The sequence below is a fragment of the Aptenodytes forsteri genome, unplaced genomic scaffold (genome assembly GCF_000699145.1).
Source record: "Aptenodytes forsteri isolate BGI_AS27 unplaced genomic scaffold, ASM69914v1 Scaffold175, whole genome shotgun sequence".
In the NCBI taxonomy this organism is placed as follows: domain Eukaryota; kingdom Metazoa; phylum Chordata; class Aves; order Sphenisciformes; family Spheniscidae; genus Aptenodytes; species Aptenodytes forsteri.
The window spans coordinates 796,217-818,238 of NW_008794723.1; the positions used below are offsets into that span (position 1 = coordinate 796,217).

The window sequence follows — 22,022 nt, forward strand, 5'->3', positions numbered from 1 at the left end:
TTAGGGTAGAAAAAAAACTGGGGTTTTTTTTTTTTTTTTTTTTTAACTCTCCCGTGTTGGCAGAGATTTCCTTCTCCTTGGGGGCAGGGGCTGACAATAATCTCTGCATTTGCTGACAATGAAATCACGCGTTCCTCTTAATCCCACTCCTGACAGCCAAGTGATTAGTGTGTTACAGAGATAGGGCTATTTGACAGCGCCAGAAAATCTCTGTGCGTCAATGGCTTAAAACAATATTAATCGTTAGCATTCCGTGTTGGCAGAGATTTCCTTCTCCTTGGGGGCAGGGGCTGACAATAATCTCTGCATTTGCTGACAATGAAATCACGCGTTCCTCTTAATCCCACTCCTGACAGCCAAGTGATTAGTGTGTTACAGAGATAGGGCTATTTGACAGCGCCAGAAAATCTCTGTGCGTCAATGGCTTAAAACAATATTAATCGTTAGCATTAAAGTTTCTCTGACCCCAATCACAGGCTGATGGATCTGTCCTCTGTTATTTATAGCGTTTCTTTATTTACACCTTTTCATCACCGCAGCGTTTGCTGCCTGAGGTTTTATTGCCCTTATAAATTTCCACTCCCTGCACCACCTTAACAGTTTTGAAATAATACAGATAAGCAAGAGCAAACTGATGAATGCAGGAGGTAAAAGGCTTATTCTGCTCCCTTGGTGGCTGGGCCAGACGGATGTCCCCATTTAACAGCCTTCACTCCATCGTGCTGCTTTGGAAAGCCTGGCCCACCAAAAAGCAGTGCAGCAAAAAATACAGTGAACTTCTCCTGCCATCAATAAACCTGTCTTACAAAGGAGATAAATGCTTTTCTGAAAGGGCTGATAACTACTGAATTACCAGTCTATCCCAGCACTAAAATCAATCACCAGCGTTAAAGGGACCAGGAATACATTTAGGTCCCTCTTTGCTCTCATCTGAAATGTCTACAAAAATTCTGTTCTTGTCATAGCCCTCCACTCTTGCTCACAGCATTTTGCAAATTCTGCCTAGGGAGTGAAAGCCTTCAGGATGTGTGATGAGACCAGGCTTTTCATGCCACGTTCACTGAATTTAACAGAAAAGGTGTAATCCTCAGCCCAGCAAAGTCAATGGCAAAGCCCACAACAGATTCAATATTGAAGGAATGGATTGTAGGGAAATTAAAAGGTGAACAAGATGCCTTCACTGCAAGCCTAGGTGGTCCTGCCAAAATGTCATTTTCATACTTTTCAGCCAGTCCAACTGAAATCTGATGAGCAGACCTGATCAATTCCCCAAGAGACGTAAGGCAGCTTCACATTCACCAGCAACTGGGAACCGCCAACACAGAGGATGACTCTTCGCAATTCTTTGATAGCTGGAAAAGCTCTGCCACAAGTAATGGTATTCTGCTGTTTGTACAGGTTTTGAAGTACCACTGACAAAAAAAAATCACACATCCTCAGCAAAAGGAAGACACTCCTGGGACACAGCATGGCAGCTCCACCACAATATGATAGAGGGTGCAAACTTGAAGATGACATTTTTATCAGAAGATGATTTAATTGGAATTCATTCCTAATTGATTTTAAAATTCAGTTGCTTTCTAATTAAAATTGCCTCGGGCTGTTAAGAAAAATAAAGTTATCTGAGTAATATTTTGGCAAGGACATCAGGATGGGCATTCCCATGTTTGAAAAAAAAGTCATTGACATTTCACAAGAATTAACTGGGCCTCTTAGATTAGCATTAAATCTATGGTGGAGAGAATGACTGCCTGCTCTCTTCAAAACATGTGTCCAGGTCGATTCTCAGCACAAAAGTTTTCCCATAAATCAAAGCTACAGGTTCTGAACTAGAACAAAGTGACCTCCCCCACCCTCTTTCCTCCCCCTACCCCCACACAAACTTTTGGCACTTCACCCTTTGCCAACAAATGCAAGTTTCCTTCCCAGATGCATTTCTCAGAGCCTTGATGTGCCTTTCACAAATATGTTTTTGTATTGTTACAGAGGGATTTGAGCTGCAGTTGGAGCCCAGGTCACAATCCAGGCTTTCTGAAACTTCAGAGGTTTTAGGCTTATGTTTGTGAATAGAAGGGAGAGCAGCAAAGTTTGGATTTATACTTTGTTACATCGCTGGGATGATTAATACAGGGAGGCTGCACACCCACCAGCCTCCAATTATCACATCCAGCTGTTCCACACAGCATTTTAAAATTAAATAAAAATAATAATCATAAAAAAACCCCAACCACTGTATGGAGATTATCTCTCCCAGAATCCTTGAAGTCTTAAGCTAAAGTACCAACTGCCCGATAGGAAAGAGGGAAAGTATCACTATAGCATTACAGGAGGCTGCAGCTCAGCTATTCAGAGCTGAGAAGGGGACGGTGCATCCAGGACAGCGTGGCAATGGCAGAGGAGGAGACAAGAGAAGGGCACTATGTGGGGGACTCATGGGGGAAGCCACATAAGCAAGGTAGGAGCCCTCTCCTTTCTCAACAGCCCTGCCAGCGAATGGCGGCTCAGACAACACATCTCATCCTAAGTAATCCCTCTGCAGAGACAGGCAAGCACTTATGTCCCCGTTTTGTTCAGGAGCATTGGCACTTTTGAAATAACAAAGCCAAAAAAATAACCAAACAACCAAAAAGCCACCGTGGGCAAACAGATGCTGTGCAGGGGCAGCTCAATCCCTGCTTGTACGATGCCCAGAGCGGCAACCAACCCCGGGAAAATCAGCTGCAATGGTATTCCTGGGGTGCAGATAGGTGAAGTTATTTCTTCAGCATGACTCAGGCAGCCCCACCGATCCTGTTCTCAGCCAGGATTAGACCACACAACCCCTCCGGAAAGTCTGGCACGCAGAGCAAATATTTCCTAGCTTACAGTAACACACGATCTTACACGGTTCTCTGTCTCTGAAGTGAGGGGGATGAACAAACACCGAATTGTTTGAATAATATTGGTGAATCCAGATTTCAGTTAGAGGGAATTCATGTTAGACCAATTAAATAGTATGTCAATTCCCTCTAATTATATGTTCCTGCAGCCTACCCACTAATTATACTTAATGGGTCTAAATCAAATCAGCATGTTACCTGAGAAATAATTGGATTTATGTGCAATTGTTTAATGATCCTGAAAGGCACCCCAGAGACTGAAGTCCTCTGTGTGTTCAGGGCTTGATCCTAGGCTCCAGTGTGCTTTGGGTGTGGATCTCAGGCTATATTGGCCCTGATAAATTAAATGTGCCAGTTCTCTGGCACTGAAGCCAACTGGCATGGGACAGCCCACAGCCATTCTCATCAACTTTTTTAGCCTCTAAAACAGGGTGGCTGTATCCAAACTTCCCGCTGGAAACCATCCCCTGACAGTGCTAAATGCCAGGCTGCAACTATACTAGCAGAGAACAACTCCAGGTTTCACTGCTATGGCAACATGTTCCAACCTTGACCTGCAGGGACCCTCTGCGGGCTCTCTATTGAGGCTCTCGATAGCAGGATGATTTGCAGAGGCACCTCCAAGTTGAGAAGCACAAGTCAGAGCTGTGCTCTGCTGAGACCTGTACTGTGCTTTTGAACATCTTCCCAAAGGTTGGTGCATATTGGAAACTAAGGCCCACATGCTATGGGAAAAGAAAATAAAAGCTAAGCCTCTATACACTTTGATGAACCTTGGCCCTCAAATCACATAGCAGCAATAAATAAGTCTCACTTCCCCCAAACTGAGACAGAATAGAGCGTTTTATTGATTATTTCTGATCTCCTTAAACATTCTGTACCTTAAAATTAAAAGTATACACACACATAGTATATTTATTTATTTACAGGCACAGATAATACTCAGGATTGCCAAACATCTGACATTTAAAAGCAGTCCCATGCACATATCTGAGTCCTGTACACACAGGATGAGTGTCCACTGGACCCCAGATCCATCCATTGGATCAGAGGGGACCATGATTAGCACAAGACTTTCCCAAAGCACACAAGCCATTGAATTTCTCACTGCTTCTAGTTAAGCAAGCACTTCTCTGAAATATTTCTTTGAATTTCTAGAGGAGGTGAACCACAACACTTCAGCACCAAACCTCTGCACAAGTCTTCCCAGCTTCCAGGGAAAGCAGTCTCAGAGCAGTTAGTACAGCTCCGATTGACCTGCTTCCTGGAGCCCCATCATTTGGAAAATCTGGGGCTTTCAGTTTCAGCATGATTTACTGTCCTCCATCTCCTTGAAATTCTGCCCATGAGAAACCAAAATAGCACCTTGCCTTGTGAGTGAACCCCATACAGCCAGTGAGCATCGAAACCACTAGATTTCAAACGCAATGTAATGTCAGAGAGGCATAACTGCAGTGACAGCGGCTGGAGGGGATGACTGCACCATCTAGTTATTCTTCAGCAAAGATACAAGGAAATGCCACTAACTTCAGTTTTGCTTTCTTTCAAGGAAGTCTTTCTTTTTAGATAACTACCTCTATTCAGGGGCCTTTTGAGGCTCCAGCATGACTCAGAGTGGGAGGGCTGGGGCATCCTGATTTTATGTTAAAGATGTCCTGTCCAAACTTTGCAGGCCACTTCCTAAAGCACTTCTCATACCTGTATACAGGAAAACTCACACTCATTCTACTTCGGTAGGCACTTAACCAAGGCACCTACTTCAGTAGCATGGTCACATCAGGGTCCTCAATAGGCAAAGGAAAGAAATAAATGTCTCTAGAGGACAATTCAGACCTTAAATGGCTTCTTATTAAAGTACTTCTGTCATGTCTACTGTTAAGAAAGTCAAATTCAAGAACAGAAACATAGCCTAGAAAATTGCATTTGTCTTTTGAAAAAGTTATGGATCAAACCACGCACCAGGCAGTGAGCTCTGGAAAAGGACTCTCTGGTGCTCTTTGGTTACAGTTACATGTGCTCAGACTTTCTGGAGCAGATCAACACTTCATAGGACCACAGCTTTTGGGGTCAACTCTTAAACATGAAGGCCTTGCACTGGATTCAGTTACAGCTCATAAACAATACTCAAATACTCAATAACCCAAAAAGCCCACCAAAATTTCTGATGGTCCTGTATTTTTCATTCTGTGGATCCATTTCTTCAGTCCCCTCATTAACCTTCTCCCTACAGCAGGGTGAAAAGGCTTACTGAATCGTTACTGAACTCACACAAGCACTAGATTCTGTTTCTGAGACTCAAAATTAACACCTTGAATCATCAAGGAAAGGTTGACCATGTCCTGTGTCTCTGTGCAAGGCTAATACTCACATATTTCAAACCTTATTATTAATCCAGCGGGTTCTGATTAAAAGTTTGCCCAGTGACTAAGAAACAGTAAGTTGTGTCAGGTTACCTTGCTTCACCCTACAAAATTGGAGCTGCCTGAAAAATGTCTTGGGGAAATATTTTCAAGCAACTTCCCCTGCTCTTTTTCAGAAAAATCACTTACCCAGCACACATGCAAACTCCTTCTTTGCTAGCATATCTGTAATTAGCAAAGAATGCCAAGCCATAAATATTTATGCACAGATGGGATCCTGAAGTACCTTCAGAAGTTCAGCACAGGCCTCAGTAGTCAGATTTCTCAAGCGAGCTTTGATACAAAACCTGCAGGTTCAGGAGGACTTGTCAGAACACCCTGCTAATCACCCCTCTCTCAGGGATGCATTTCTCACCCAACAAGGGATGTTACAATCACTCGCGAAAACCCCACAAAAAATGCAGGTGCTTCATTACCTATTTTTCATTTGAATTCCTCACAGATCTTGCCAGATCCCTTCACTTCATTTGCACAGGTCTCTGCGTGCTGGGGCGAAAAGTCGTCTTCTGTGCAGCTGACAGAGTCTGAATATTTCTGCTTTTGTTTCAAACCTTTTCTGAAATCAGGTATGGTTTTCTTCCCTGTGCAAAATTTTTTTTATTTCTTCCCCAAGAATTTTGCTGATGTGATGCTGGAACCATGTTAGTTATGTCATTTGAAAAGCTTGGGATTAGGCTGGTCTGAAATGCCATGTCCAGACTATTAATTCTAACAGGGTCAGGGCCTGTTCTCTGGCTGAAATCAGTTGGCACAGTTTGGCCACCATCAAACCCTATCCACCTCCCAACTAATGTGTCTGCTTCCAAAGTGCTGATGGAGAACGGTGCCCAGGCTGCGCTAACTCCCCCAGTGGGGACAGCAATTGGCCAAGAGGGTGCTGGTTGTCCTGGGCCAAAGCTGCACCAGGCTCACTCCTCCACAGCACGCATGATTGCACTCCCAGTATCCAGGCACCGGCCCCATTTAATTTAAACACAGCTAATGAGATCACACAAAACACAGGTTAACATTTCCCAGCCTGATCTGGGAGCAATTAAAAGCTGGCTCATGGCATGGCATGGGCAGGTGAGCTTCCCGTTGCAGCACCATCTTCAGGGCCTGCCTTAGGCACCCAGGTCTGAAGTCTTTGCCCACACAAAGAGCTCCCGCTCCCTCTGGAGGGGCAGGCGGAGAGGGGACAAGTCCCACTAGCCCACCGGGACAGGAGGGCGGCTGCAGATGGGAGCAGGAGCAGCCCACCCACTGCCAACAGCGTGAGCTCAGCATTGGCAAAGGCTTTCTCTGGCACATGCGAAAACAATCTGCAACTGGGGCTGCCAGCAAGGAGGAAAGAGCTGGAGCAGCAGCATCCCAGCAAGGAAGCAAGTGAGGGGGAGAGGGGAAATGTTCCATACCCAGGGGGTTATGTTACACCGAAAATAAAGGTGTAAGGGAACAAAAAGTCCTAGGAGGCCTCTCTGGAGAGTATTAAGTATGAAAACACTTTGGTCTCGCCAGAGCAAACAGATTCGATAGCGAGATACTTACTTGGCCTGCACTTGTACCACACAATGAGGTATTTGCCGGTTCCAGGGCACGGATCTGCGCCAAACAGCCGACTATTGACGAGAAACTGGCAGCTCCGCCTGTCCTGGCATTCGTCCAGCATCTTCTGCAGCCGGGGATGCACACGAGAAACAGAGAAACAAAAGCACTTCAGTATCTCCACCAAAAGGATCGTCAAATGGAGACAACCAGGAGAACGGCAAGGCCATCCTTGCCTCCTCAACCGGCCCCGGCACGAGGCAGGCCATGGTGCTTAATGCAGTGGGTACCACAGGAGCTGTGGACTAGGAGAGGACTAAGCCTTGCACTGTTTTAAGGAGCATGATTTCTTTCCCTTTCATGCATGCAAAAGGAGGGATTTGCACTGGGACAGTCACAGAGATTTTGAAACATTTGCATGCAATTTAATCGTAGTATAAGGCAGTACTGTCCCAGGAAAAGCAGCTTTGAGGACATGGATCAGCCTTGACAGTTAAAAGCAGGGACCCCAAACTCTGCCACCACCATTCTGCTTTAGATTTCTCTGGAGATGCACAATTTCAACCACAGCTTTCAAGAGAGCTCTTGTCTCAGTTATATAAAAGCTTTGGCAATTGCGGGTATTCCAATAATTAGTAGTTGTGGTGGGAACACCGTTATACAGCCAACTTAGTTTTTAATAGGGCTCACTCCTCTTCCCCCATGACTATCGCGTTCCTTTTAGCTAAACTCAGCAAGGGCCTGTGAGTCGAAGGGTCCTCCCACCACTGGCATTTTGGGTCCTATCCCCTTTTCTGCACTGCTTTTCCTCTAGCACTCACTCCCCACTTCCCCATTCATAACACTCACAAAAACTCCATCTCAGAATCCACAGGGGCAAGACATTCTGTCTCCTGCTAGAAAATAGTTCATTAAGGAAGATTAATGATTTCTTTTAACCCTATGATCCTCTAAAGCAGTAGTGGGGGGAAAGAATATTATTAAGTGGGGCAGTAATTAAGTTTTAAATTCAGCTGGATGGCTTTGGTGGTATTTATGTACTCCTGTAGAGTCCCTAAAGCGCTAAAATTACCATAATGTTTGCCTGACACACATGAACCTGTCAGAGCATTTTGAGACCACAGAGCGAGGTAATCCACCAGCCTCACTAAGTCCCTGCGATACAGAGCTGTAAATTCCAGTCCCAAAACAATTAATTTTCACTTGCAAGGCGGCTCTGGAAAATCCTTTCTCAGAAATTCCCCTAGACTCCCCCGGTCTCTTTTGTCTTCTCCCTCTTCCCTTTTCTTACACCCACCTCGATATTTGGGCTTTCCCACAATCTTATCCCTGTGCCGTTAACATAAAGGCTGTTCCTTCTCTACCACGTGCCACCCAAACCAATTTTCTCTCTGCCTCAGTGACTACTCTCTATTTTTTAGTTCTCCCTGAATGTAATATATATAATCTTTAGCATTATAACTCTGAATGTCACCCTCTGAACAACAGGAACAACAGCTGCTCCAGTTTCAAGTGCAATTTGAAACTGCCTCATTTGCGGTTGCTCATAACTTCCTAAAGCTTTCACCTTTTGGGCTGACACATGCAAGAATTCGCGCCTGCCTCAAGTCTGACCTTTATTTTAAAGTTCAAACCAAGACAATTCAGGCCTTTTCTAGCGAGCAGAGAACATATGCTGTTGTTTTCCACTTACAAAGGTAATAAAATGCAGGCATCTCATTTCAAAATACAGGGCTTAGGATGGAAAGGCTGAAAGGTGAATGCTGAAGGAGGTGCCTGGGAGCGTTAGCCCCAACTTGACCGTCATGTTAAAATGCATAGAAACAGCATATTCTCTCCTCTAGGCTCATAAGGGTTGACTGCTCACTCAGCATGTGAAATTTAATTTAATGCAAAATCCAATGAGTTGCAAAGGAATTTAAGCGAGGCCACTACGCAGATACCTCTTTTGATCTCAAAAGGCGAAGAACAACTGGAACAATTCTTGAGTGCTTCACATACGGAGAGAAATCCTCTCCAAATCACTGCGGACCTGAAAGGATCTGCTGGTACTGGACAGCCACACTGGACGGCTGTGTTTACACCCAAGCAGTGCCAAGAATATGGAGCAAAGGGAAAGAAGCAGCACCCCGAATGCTTTCTTTCCTACGAGGGAAGCTTTCTCCCCTCAAAGGCAGCAGACTGGGGTTTTTGGTCAATAAACCTGTTCATAGCAGATAGGTGGGATTTTCAAAAGCCTTCAGCACTGTGTAATAGGTGGTATTAAAACCAGTGGGAAAACCACCCTGCGTTTCAGCAGAGACTGCGTTAGGCCAAGAAGTCTCTTTGAAAACCTCAGCTTCGATGCCTAAGCAGCACTTGTTCATCTGTCCTGAGGCTCAGCACCAGGAGCGAAGGCAATTACTCACCAACCTCAGAGAACGATGAACACGGGCAGCCTTCACATATTGCCACTTTGTCTTGCTCTGCTCTAATTTTTGGCATCTCTTGCTTACTCCATATATTCCACACAAGTAAAACCTCCTGAGTTTACTTCCTGCAGTATGCAAGGTAACATAGAGCCCTAGGGAGACATCTGTACCTAAATTAAGGAGCAAAAGTCATCTATGCCATTGTGAGACCATAGAAAAAGGGAAGTGTTCTTGAGGCTGAATATGCCTTTTACTAATTGGTTTTAGTGTTTAGCTACAGTTTCAACTTAATTTGATAACAGCCATGACTCTGAGAAGTTATTTCATGGGGGAAGAGAAATCAATATTTCCTTTTCATTCACGTAATTCTAATGTGCCTCCCCCTGAAGGGCAATGATTTTCCTGAAAATATAAAAAATCATTAAGATTTCTGATTTCTTGCAGACTGTTTAAGTAAAGTCTTAGGCGTAATGGAATATATCCATAAAGAGTAAAATAAAAAAATACGTTCAATGCTCAGTGAAATATATCAGGAAAAATGCAAAGAAAATTAGCAATGGTTGACTGTGCCATGTTCTTCATTAAAAATAAAGAACAAAGATGTTACACCAGCCCTAATGTTAACTTAAATACTTGTACATAGAATTTTTACCTATCCTTGCATACACAGAAAACTTCTCCCCCGGACTGCTTTCATCAGTATGTGCTATATACCAGCATCTTAAACACTGTGCAACACAGCGACTCTACAGAACATGCGTGACGAGATGATCCACTACAGGTACACTTCCCCTGCAGGTCCAGTGCATCTGGTGTTTACAGGGGCCCTTACAAACCAAGACCTTGGCTTTCTGGTCTTACTTTCAAAAATTATACTTCTAGGCAGTATCAGGGCTCTGGCAGATGTCAGATGTCTGACAGATGATCAGCTAGATTGACACCCGGAAGGCTGTGAGTTTACTTGGTAGTGAGGGAATGTCCTGAGCTTACATGGCTTTTGCTTAATGGCCAAAAAATTAAGGCAATTTGTTCTACGTTTGCCTTGTTTTTCTGGTTGTCACTGTCAGCTGTAAAGGTGGGAAAACACAACCACAAAACCAAACAAAAAGAGGCCCACAAACAATCTGAACTTGCACAGACATAGTAGTAGACACACAGAATCATCCCTCACCGGGATATATAATCAGCTGTTTATGTCATTGTCATCTGGTAGACCCCTGACTAATGCAAAATAAAGTCGCATTGGATAGGTTATATTATAAAAATCACTCCAACTGAAGAAGGTGGAGGAGGAATTCCTGTCTGGCATGAAAGGGGAGGGAAGACACATTAATTGCATTGTGCCATTTTATAATTGCATTCCAGTGGTAAATCAAGCCTGAGGGCTGACAGCCAGTGCTCAGGAGGGAAGTTGTGGCTGTTTAAACCCATTCCATTCTCTGGTTCATGATTGAGCTAAGAAGCTGCAAGATTTAGAGGAGATAAGAGAGCAAGAAATGTGAATTCAAGTAAAACAAACACTAATCTAACCCCTGTGATTTATGCCCTGGATTAATCTCACTGCGGTGACCTGGGTCTTAGAGCAAGGGCAGCCTCAAGCTCAAAACCATGTCTTTCTAGTGGGCATTGCAGATGAAACACATTTCTCGTGCTCATTTTGTTGTGCTCATTAACTAAGTAATTGCTTGTGCTCATTAGATAACAACCTTTTAAATCTGGAACTGGATGCGAGCTCTGCAAGAAGGCTGTCCTCAGCCATTCCCAAGGGTGCACTCATTTTTATTCTGTCTCTTCAAATCACTCTTCAAGAAGCACTTCCCCTGCACGCTTAAAATAAACCACAACTGAGCTTAACACTCAAGGCAATTAAACTTATCTCAGTTCTCAGTCCCTTGTAGTAGTTCATAAACTCAACACACTTTGGGTGAAACTTTGGACCCATAGAAGCCAATGGTGAAACTCAATGGGAACTAGGATTTTGCCACAGGGCTGCTCTCTGTACAGCCTCCATCATCAAAGGAACATAAGTATGACTGCAGGGCATGTCAGTCAGGCATGAAATTACACGGAGGAACCCCACTAAATAATTGCCCAAATTGTATGTTGCTGAGGAGAATAACTCAGAGAGCAAACTGCATGAATGGATCAGAGCTGTGTGCAGTCAAATGAAGATGGGCAGAGATTTGTACTAAGAATTTTACACAAGAAGATACCAGTAATTTAAAAAATATGATTAAGCATTTTTAGGTCAAATTCAGTCCAGGTATAGCCATTATGGTGGAGTTACACCAACACTTATATTGGTGCACCTCCATGAGTTTTGCAACGGGAAGAAGTAAATACAACAAACAAGACAGCATGAATTCTCCCTACAAAGCCACACAGCACCATGCATTCATAATGGCTTCATGTCACATTTCATTTGAATTTTCATACTCTTTTATATACCCCTGAATGTTGGTATTACTTTAAAACACACTGCAAACTTAGTACTTTTAAGTTGCAAACTTATTTACAGGTCGTTTTTCCAATTATCTGAAGATTACACGTTCATTTCTATTCATTCGCACAAATTACTGAAGTCCATGGAGTAAGAGGATTTTCCAAGGATCAGCAACAGAGAAGGAAAGAGTACATGAGGAAGCGAAATCCTTGTTGATGAGATACAGGCTACCTGCCTATGGCTTCATCAAGCAACCTTCCCAGCCTGCTCCACTAGAAAGTAATTCAGCTTTGCCCAAATTACTGCATTCAATCTGTGCATCACATAGAGAAGAGATCAGAGGCCCTGAATCCTGACCACTGATCTATGGCAGGTTTTAGTACCCTACTAGCTATCTCTTATCACTCTCCCATGGACCTTGCAGTGCTCACAGCAGAGTCAGCAGGAGGGAACTATGCCCACACGTTTGGTGACTCACGTTAACACACCAGACTGTGAAATAAAGAGGTGGAAACTGAGCACACATTCCCTTTCACCAGCTCCGCTACAGGAGTAGTAACTGCCAACAGGGCAGTAGGGCAGGCAGCAGTGCGGCTGGGATGTTAAAACACAACAGCAAGATTCACCAGAGCTCCTCTGGCAGAGCCTTGAAAGAGCCCAGAGACAGCGATTCACAAAGAGCAGGATCATGCTCAGCAAATAGAAGGACCCGATAAAAGCTGCATTACCAATATCACCTAATTAACCATTACCTACATTTCCTAACAATGGGAAACTTAATCTGTATGCGGGGTCAGCTTCAAAGGGAGAGGAGGTCTAAGCTGAAGAAATACAAAAGGATGCATAACCAAAAGTCATGGGATTAAAGAAAGGGAAAGCTGAAAACACAAAGTGGAAAAAAATCATTGAGAGCAAACCATTACACTGTCAAGCAGGGTCTTAGTGGCAATGATGGAAGCCCCATGACTTGGAAAGTTTAAATTTAGGGTAAACAAAGCATTAGGAGGCTTACACCCTGCAGAGCAGTCCTGCCTCATCAGGGAAACAGGCTGCACCGGCCACCTCTGCCTCCAGTGTCCCTTCTTCTGCAGTACGTAATCACACTGCTCTGATGAGCTATTTCAGTCAAGCCAAAGATTTCAAAGATATGGCAATTTAGAGATTATCTATGACCTCTGCATCAAGCGGTTCTTCTACTTGCAAATAATTAGCTGGGTGACCTGCTTGCCAGAGAGTTATATTTCAGCCTGGGCAAGATTCATGAATGAAGCTGCACTGGTTCTGTGATTTTCAAGAGCAACTTCGGCACTGGAGTAACCTCTTCTGGACCCTGAACTCACTGCTCACCATCCTCTGCAAAGTAATTAATATAGTCTGACGAAGAGTTGCCTGAACTGCTCTTTAATTCACTGACATTTCTGAGACTGAAACTTTCCTTGTTCAAACTATCTGTAAGCTGTGGAGATCTTCTAATGTGCAATATGACAGTGGTTTCTCCTCCCAGTGGTACTGATGACCATTATTCTTCCTTTCTATCATTTTCCTCCCTCTTTCCCCCTGACCACCATCATCTTATAGACATTCAGAGTCATAAGAAAGGACCATTTCTCTAAGTTTATTTCTCTAAGTGCCAATACAGTGGGACCCTAATTCCTGTTGAGGCCATGTAGAGCTGTTACATCAGTGGGATCATACAATATCCTGTGACCGGGCATGGCAGTAGCCGCTGTCCTTGGCCTACCAAGAAAGCTAGAGCAGCTGAATAATTTTCTTCTACTTTGTGTTTTACTCTCCCACACTGTTAATCCAGAATACTTGGGGAAAAGAAAACCCTCTTCAGAAACTATAAGACACACCCACCTTTCAGCCCCATCATTTTGTGATCAACAACTGGCCCTTACTTTGAGAGCCATGCAGCTACTGGAAAGTTTATCTCATCTTTCTGCCGCCAAAGAGGTCAGCTCCCCTTTGCTGTCTATCACAGAAACCTTCCTGGTAGGTTCAAATAAAAAAGAGGGAATCCTGTGGTTAGCATGCAAGGAATCTGCTGCCCTTTGTATGGCTGCCTCATGCTGCTGGAGCGACAGCGAGTCGGTGGCAGCAAAGGTGTCCTGTATCTCACTTAAAGGACAAAAGGAAATACCACATCAGCAGCACTAGTGATTCTTGTCACCAACGACTGGTTGTCCCGGAGAGTGTTGAAAGAGACCCAGACCGCAGGCCATGCCTACACTCCCTCCCCAAACTGGCTAATCTTTCTAACAAGACGCATGACTCCACAGCACCATCTAAGCATAGCTCGTCTTGGGGAAACAAGTCACACGGTAAAACATTGCCCTCTGAAGTGCAGCTTCCTGCTGATTTCAGTACATGCATCTATTAGGACAGAAGTTAGCCTACAATGCCTTTGATAAATATCTGGGAGCAGAAACACCACGGATAAGTGCCTCTCCAGGGCTTTTTATTTTCCTTCTAAATAAGCTTTGCTCCAGGGCTTTCTATTTTCCTTCTAAATAAGCCGTGGTTTTACTTTTCTGTCAATTTACCGAAATGAGAATATTGCAGGTAATCTGCTGTAAAGTGTAATCTAGTTTTCTGGTAAAAAGCAATAATTTTAGGCCAACCATTAAACATTCTTCCATACAGACCTTGGGTTGTTTATTGCTGAAAACAAGTGACATCAGGAATACTGATCCAGAAATGAGTGGCTGCAGAAAGCTTTATAAACAAGCCACTCCAAACCTCCTCCTCTTCAGCTGAGCAGCTTCCTTCAAATATAAACATGCCTCCACGTATTTTTGCAGGCACAAGTTGTGTATTGTGAGCTTGGCTAGGAGCGACTAACTTTTACTAAAGGGATTCACTTATTAGTAGGCACTTATCATTAGGCAATGCAGAACACTTAACACTCCTATTTCTCCTTTGTCCTCTGTGCCGACGTTTATGTGTTGATATGAACAAACGTACACTGCTGCTGTATCTGTTTATCAGCTTCCTTATTCCCCCGGAGGCAAGATCTCATGAGGTGTCCCCATGGCAGGGAAATGCAAATGTATGCAGTAGTGTGAGAGGTGAGAGAACCACAGCATAAGGGAGAGACTAAAGCAGATGAGGATGGTCCCTGGCAGACCTCCTTGGAGTAAAAGGTGTCTCCCCCTGCTGTGCAGCAATGTAATTCAGCTTCTTCTCCATACTCTCACACTAAGAAAATCAGACATTGTGCGGATTAAAAATGGGCTTGACCAACCCTATCTGGGTGACATGAGATTACAGAGCGAGAGAAAAACTCCACTGTGAAAGCACAATGCGCCGACCTACCAAAAATTTTCAAGCTCTCAAAATTATTAGGTTGCATGCTCAGACCAACTGCACCTGCACAATTGCTCCAAAGAAGTAAAGGTACGTGGGAGTTACAGGTCATCACAATGACACCAATGCATACAGGACTACGTTAACGCAGCTCTACGCCTTCAGAACCCAAGCTAACACCTCTGCATGATCCTGCTCTGGTGATATAGACCTTCTAGTGGGCACACAACTCATCTCTCTGCATAAATTATGCAGCGTGGATAAATACCCTGTTACATATTGCCAACCGTTTTCAGTGGCATGACTTCAATGTGCCTGAGGGTGGTGTGAAGGACTGCAACAGGTTGCCCAGAGAGGTGGTAGATGCCCCATCCCTGGAAACATTCAAGGTCAGGTTGGACGGGGCTCTGGGCAACTTGATCTAGTTGAAGATGTCCCTGCTTATTGCAGGGGGGTTGGACTAGATGACCTTTAGAGGTCCCTTCCAACCCAAACTATTCTATGGTAAATGACCCTTAATATTCAAGAACTTACTTCTTTGGGTGAAAGATGAATAGACTTTGGTCCTAGCAGCTGTTCTTCCTAACCTACAAGCAAGAAAAGAGATGGTTCAGCAACCATAAAGCTCCTCCTCACAGACCTCCTCTGCCAAGGCAGGACAGTTTGCACTGCATGGGTCCCTTTTACCAGAGCCACCAAGGCTCCAGATGTTCCTCTTCTCTGTCCCTCATCCAGCCCTCCTGGCTGGGATGAGGACACTGCTCTCTTTTACTTCCCGGTTGGGAATACCCTCTGCAGGATGCCACAAGGAAAGTACAGAAGAGCCAATACCAGAGCAGACTGTTAATTAACAGCACTAGTGCCCCAAATTAGCTTCTATTATTAAAGAATGAGTGGGAACTTTCTACACTTCTATCTTCGAAATAACTCAAAGATGCTTCACGAATACAGCACAAATCTCTCTTTCCTTCCTGCCACAGATCTCATGTGACTTGTGCTAACTCTGGGCTCCCCTGTTAAACTGAGCGGAGTCGGGGGAGCAGGGGGAGCTGTTTAAAAAGCAAATGATGTCTGGCTTTCAACACAACTTTATTTTGTTGTTCTGATCTCTCCATATTCATGTGACTTGATCTAAAAGTTAACAAGAGACCAACCACATGAAAACTGAAATCCCGGTCTGAATGTCCAAATTCTTTGTGTGTTTGGAAATCTCCCACTGAATATGACATCACAGTGTTAGAATAACAGAAATGTGTAGTTTGGGGTCACTGCCTTAATGTCTTGGACACGCTCTCCCAAGTGGTCTGCATTTCATTTCAAACAAAAACAAGTGACTAAAGCAAGGGATCCTGGCAACCAACCATAGAAGGCTGGATTATTAGTGGTTTTCTCAGTGTAATCAACCCTTTCTTTTCCCTTTTTAACATAGAAACAATGTCTGAACTGGACATTACCAGAGGAGAGAGCTTCTAAATGGGAATTAACTGTTACTCACAGGTAGTGTTTGCAGGGAACAGTATTAATAACTGCCCCTTACACTCCTCCAGGCCGCTCTCCAGAGAAGCAGCAAATTTATACAGTCATGGGTTTGATTAGACACAGTGATTTTATATACTTAATTTTGAAGGGTTTGGTTTGGCTGACTTTTTAAATTACTGACAATCAGGATACACCCACAATTGGTCCTGCCTATAGCAGCCATATACCTGAGCTTCAAAACCACAAAAACGCAGGCAATTTTCTTGTCTACAGCTTTCCAATTTTCCTACGTGCATGCATTTCCTACCAGCGAGCTGCAGGCAGCTTGCCATTCAGCTTGTGGAGTTTCTGGCTTACCCTTCAGAGAGGCCTCACCCCCTCCAGGATTGAGAAAGAAGGCAAGATTCATCTCTGTCATTCGGACTGATCCTACCCTGGCCAAGCACGGCACATTGAGGTATTAAAGCCAGATTTGGGGGCACGAAAGAGGCACTGTGGATCTTCTCCAAAGAGACTCAGGAACTTGCCCAAGGTCCCTCAAGAAATCTGTGGTGGAACAGAGAATGTCAGCTACTTCCCTAGCACATCTGCATCCCCAAAAATGGGTGAATAGGAATGTTCTGGTCTCAGTCATGTAACAAACTTACTGTACAAGAGATCTGCTGCAAGACTGCCTACAGGGAACACAACTCTCACTCTGATAAATAGGGGAGCTGTAATTACAAGTACTGTAAGTGTTGGAGGCAAAGCTAATGGGTAACAGCTCTGAGGACATAAGGAGCTAAGCCAGGCAGGTAAGGATTTCTTTTAAATCCCTCCTGCACATAAAATCACAGCATGGAAAGCCAAAGGTAAGATCTTCCCTGTTCTCAAGTTCTTCCAGATGCCTTAAGTGGGCCACTCACCTGCAAGGGATGAGGCTAAGCACATAGCTATCAATCAATCACGCTGGTAAATGAAGTGTTTCAAGTAAATTTTGCAGTAAATCAGTAAAAGAAAGAAGGGAAGGCTAGCCTCTGCCGAGGTCTTCCATCCATGTTCTCCCACCCTAAACAACACAACTGCCTCTTGTCTGTCGTATTACGAACTTTCATTATCATATCTGGGAAGACCTTCCACTGATAATGATCATGTCCTCTCACACTACAACTCAGTCATTTGTTGTGCAGTGTTACGAGGGCAACTGCACATCTGTCAGCTTAAGGGTTACACTACAGGCAAACACCAACCCTGTGCAATTTCTTGAGAATTTACCGCTGACATTTGGAAGCCAAAGCACTTGTATCAACTTAAAAAAATTGCTGTAAATTCCTCTTAAAAACCCTGGATGCAAGAGTGAGAAGTGATGTGGGAAACTCTGGCCTTTAGCCAAATCATAAAAGAAATTATTCACTAGCCCTGTAGGTTCATTAATCTAGTTCTGCTATAAATTTTTATTATGAGTTATTATTGATTCATAGCCATAAACACACTGGATACTTGAGATCTTTGCCCAAAAGTTTTCACAGTCCCAAATCCTGCGCTTGGAAAGACTTGTGCTTACTTTAACATCCAGGAGCAGACCCCATTCATCAACAACATCAGCCAACTCATGTTTCTAATTTTAGTTGTTCCTACTGACAGTTGAGTAACACTGGCACCTTCCAAATAATCCTTTGATTTGCTGACGTCACATGTGCTCTTGGGAGGATACATAAAGCCAACATCCCCTACACAAATGGACAGAGCTGATTAACTACTGATGCTTGGGAAATTACAAGCTTAAGTGATGTATGATCACTTACAGTGGCCTAAGAGCCAAATGAGTCAGAAGAAGTAAAGCCAAGGGTTCTCTCTGGGTTTCAAGTTACCAAAGTAAAAGCCTCTTGAAATAGGATCAGTTCTGAAGTAAAAAGAACGCCACCACAACTTCTGAATGTGTTGAAAAAGCTAACCATTGGGAAGGAAAACTATAAAAAAAAAATCTTCGAACCCAGTCAAACACAATGTAGTCTTGCAGTGTAATTCTGTTTCAACCACATTCCTGAACTGTTATTGACTAGAGTTGCAGCAAAATTAAGAAATTCATCAGCGAAATCTAATTCAGTCCCATCTAAACTACAAAGATGAATTACCCACTAAGCTGTATGAGATGTCAGTGCTCCCACGCTGGGTAGCGCTGCTTAATAGAGGTCCATGCAGCACCAGCACAGACAGCTGCTGCCTGGTCAAGGAAAGATGAAGTCCAAAATTAACAGATCCAGTTTAACATGCAATACCTGAAGGGAAGTGCCAACTGAACAGGCAACATCTTCTTTAATTAAAGTTGCATAGGAGTGGGGATAGCGAGAAGGACACATCTGATGACTTGGTACAATACGGCCATAAAAGGAAGACTGGATGCTGATGGTGGTTCTGTGAGGACATCTCAGGGAGACATATTCTCCATCGCAGGCATGGTCAGTGTAATTCTTTAGTACTTGTGATATGTAACCTGCAAAAAACATGACAAAAACCATTACCAGTGAAAGGTAGTTAATATTTAACAAACACACAACTAACAAGCAATGAGGGATGCAGATTTTATTACTCATCTCACACACGTCCAAAGGAGAGAGACAATGACGTGAGGGGGGAGGCTTGGTGATTTGGCCTTCAGTCGTGTTATATATCCTTAGTGGAAGCAATATTCAGATGCTCCAAACTCTTAGTCCAATCATACCACCTATTTACATTGGCATAGCTATCAAGTTTACAGGAAATGCAGCTGAGCCAGACTCATCATTTAGACCACATCTAGATATCGCGTGCAATACAAGACAGACATCAATAAACTGGAGTGAGTTTAACAGAGGGCCAAGACTTTTTGGAGCTGGAGCACTTGCCCTGTAAGAAGGGGCTTGTTCAGCCTGGAGAACAGACAGCTTTGGGGGAAACTAATAGCATCCTGCCAGTATCTACAGGGAGGTTATCAAGGAGATGGAGCCAGGCTCTTCACAGTAGTGCACGGTAGGAGAATGAGAGATAACAGGCACAAGATGAAACAAGAGTTTCAGAGCAGGTATATGGAGCAACTTTTTCTCTGTGTGGGCAGTCAAGCAGTGGAGCAGATTGCCCGGGGAAGTTGTGCAGTCTACACCCTTGGAGGTTTTCAAGACCTTACTGGATAAAGCCTTGAGCAACCTCATCTGACCTTCTAGTTGACCCTGTTTTGAGCAGGTGGTTAGACTAGAGAACTGAAGTCCCTTCCAATCTCACTTTTCCTGTGAACTTATGATCATGGGCAAGAAAGGCCCAGACACAAGAGCCACTAAGGGGAAAGCTGGGGTTACAGTTGGTTGTATGAGGTCCTATTCCATCATGGCACACCAATCACATCTTTGATCTCCCTTCGCAATATACCATTTTAATTCTTCTGGTTGCACCTTCTGTTCTAGGCCTTTGACACAATTCTGCAAAGTTTCAACCTTTTTAAAAGGAAAACAGTATGCAGAACCAAATCTCTCCTTGTTTGTTAGAGGATGACGTTATCCACACTAATAAAGCTGTTAACAAGAATAAAGCATGGGGACAAAGCCTCATTAAAGTTACACTGCGTAAGGGGGCTGATTGCAGTCAGGTTGCCATGGCAACTGCCAAACAAATCCTGACTTTGCCACACTCAAGCCTGAGGGGAAACCACTGCGGTGCTGATATGGAGACATCTGTGCAGGGAACTGTATAGCATGTCCAATGTCAGCGTCAGCCATGGTCCCATTCAACCCTGCAGACTTCCTCTCCGTAACGAGTTTGGAAGTCCCCTTCCCACTACTGGCCACCAACACAAATCTACCAGTAGCAATCCCACAATGCCCTGTCCTTGTCTTCCTCTACCTCATTTCTTAAGAAATGGTAGACACTTTTCTTAAGAGGTAGAGTAGAGAGAAAAGACAAAACCATTACGAGAAACAACTAATCCCTGGACAAATTCCTAAAAGGGAACCTGAGGTATATCTTAGACTTGTTTTTAAAAAATGGCTAAAATGTGACTATTCTCTTGGTGGCCCATAATCATAGAATAATTTAGGCTGGTACCTCTGAAAGTCATCTAGTCAAACCTTCTGCTCAAAGCAGGACCAACTTAGACCAGGTTTCCCAGGGCTTTGTCCAGTTTTGAATATCTCCAAGGATGGGGCCTCCACAACCTCTCTGGGCAACCTGTGCCAATGCTTAACAACTTTCACCGTGAAAAATTTTTTCATTACATGCAATTGGAATTTCCCATGTTATGACTTTTGTTTGTTCCCTCTGGTTCTTTCAGTGCGCATTTCAGAGAAAAGACTGTTTCCATTTCCTCTATACCTTTAGGTAGTGTAAAACAGTAATTAGATCCCACTCTCCTTATTCTTTACTTCTAGATTAACAGACCAGCTCCCTCAGTCCCTTATTATTTATCGTATGTTCCAATACCCTTGCCTTCTTGGCAGCCAAAGGGACTCTCTCCAGATTCTCAACATCTTTGCCATACTGAGGGGCCAGCTTGCTATGCAGTTACCCTTCATTGCTGCAAGGTGCGCTGCTTCCTCACGTTCATCATCCTGTCTTCCAAGACATGATAACGCACATAGGGAAGCACAATTCATGTGGATTGAGAGAATTCACGTGGCTTGCTCAGAATCATTTCAACGTCAACTCTAGCTATCCTTGTAGACACATCTGTAGGGTATATTTACTCCACTAAGTTAAACACTCTCAAGGCCTTTTCTCTGTCCCTAAGGCCATATCCAGCAACTTGCTCTTACTCTCCAAAATAGTATGGACTCATCCAGGGCTTTTATTGGAAATAGTTCTTCTTCCATACCGACACTGAAACCTAGCTAGTTGCGTGAAAGAATATTGGTCCGAACAAATTTCAAGGTGCCTAAAACAACTATAATCATTGTTCTTAGAGATAACCAACACACAGTAATTTAGCTTCAGCATTGGAGCTGCCACTATGAGGGCTGGATTCTCTGATTTCTCTAAATTTTAGTCTGTAGTTCTTATTTAGCAGTTCTGTTGCTGCAGTGCCTCAAAGTGTGTGCCAAATAGATATTTACTCAAATCAACATATTAATTTCCAAGTCCCCAGGGCAGCATTTGCTTATGAGAAAAAGGCTGAGACACAGCCCCAAAAATTAGAGTAAGTGACAGGGCTGCATCAGATCAGGGAACAACACTGTTTAATTTAGTGCCTTTATCTCGCTTGTTCAAGGAAGCACTCTGGGGATAAAGTGAACTACTGGAGTGCATCTCCTTTCCCAGTCAGTAGAATACATGCTCTGTGTGATGCTGTATACCTAGTCCTGGAGTTAGATTAGCTCTTCTCCCTCAAAAGTGAGGCAACCATACCAGATGGGCATCAGGAAAAGGAAACTAGAAAAAACATTAAACCCCACTTCCCATGCTGTTGCTCCAGTGCATTAGGACATTTCCCTGAGGCTGACCTATTAGGGAGCCAGAGAAATACAACTAAAGTGCAGTCAAGACTCTACTGGCTCCTCTGAATATTCAATTATTCTGTCAGAACAGCCATCCTAGAGCATACCTTTCATATTAC

General features: G+C 43.8%; 1 protein-coding gene across 1 annotated transcript in view; it reads right to left on the reverse strand.

The window, feature by feature from the left end:
- Nucleotides 1–22,022, reverse strand: part of LOC103894466 (protein eva-1 homolog C) — a 216,636-nt gene that overhangs the window by 134,976 nt on the left and 59,638 nt on the right. The window contains exons 2-3 of the mRNA XM_009273862.2: nt 18,724–18,938; nt 6,827–6,950 (exon numbers count right to left, since the gene is read on the reverse strand). Coding sequence (XP_009272137.1) covers nt 6,827–6,950; nt 18,724–18,938 — 339 coding nt within the window. The remainder of the gene's footprint in view (nt 1–6,826; nt 6,951–18,723; nt 18,939–22,022) is intronic.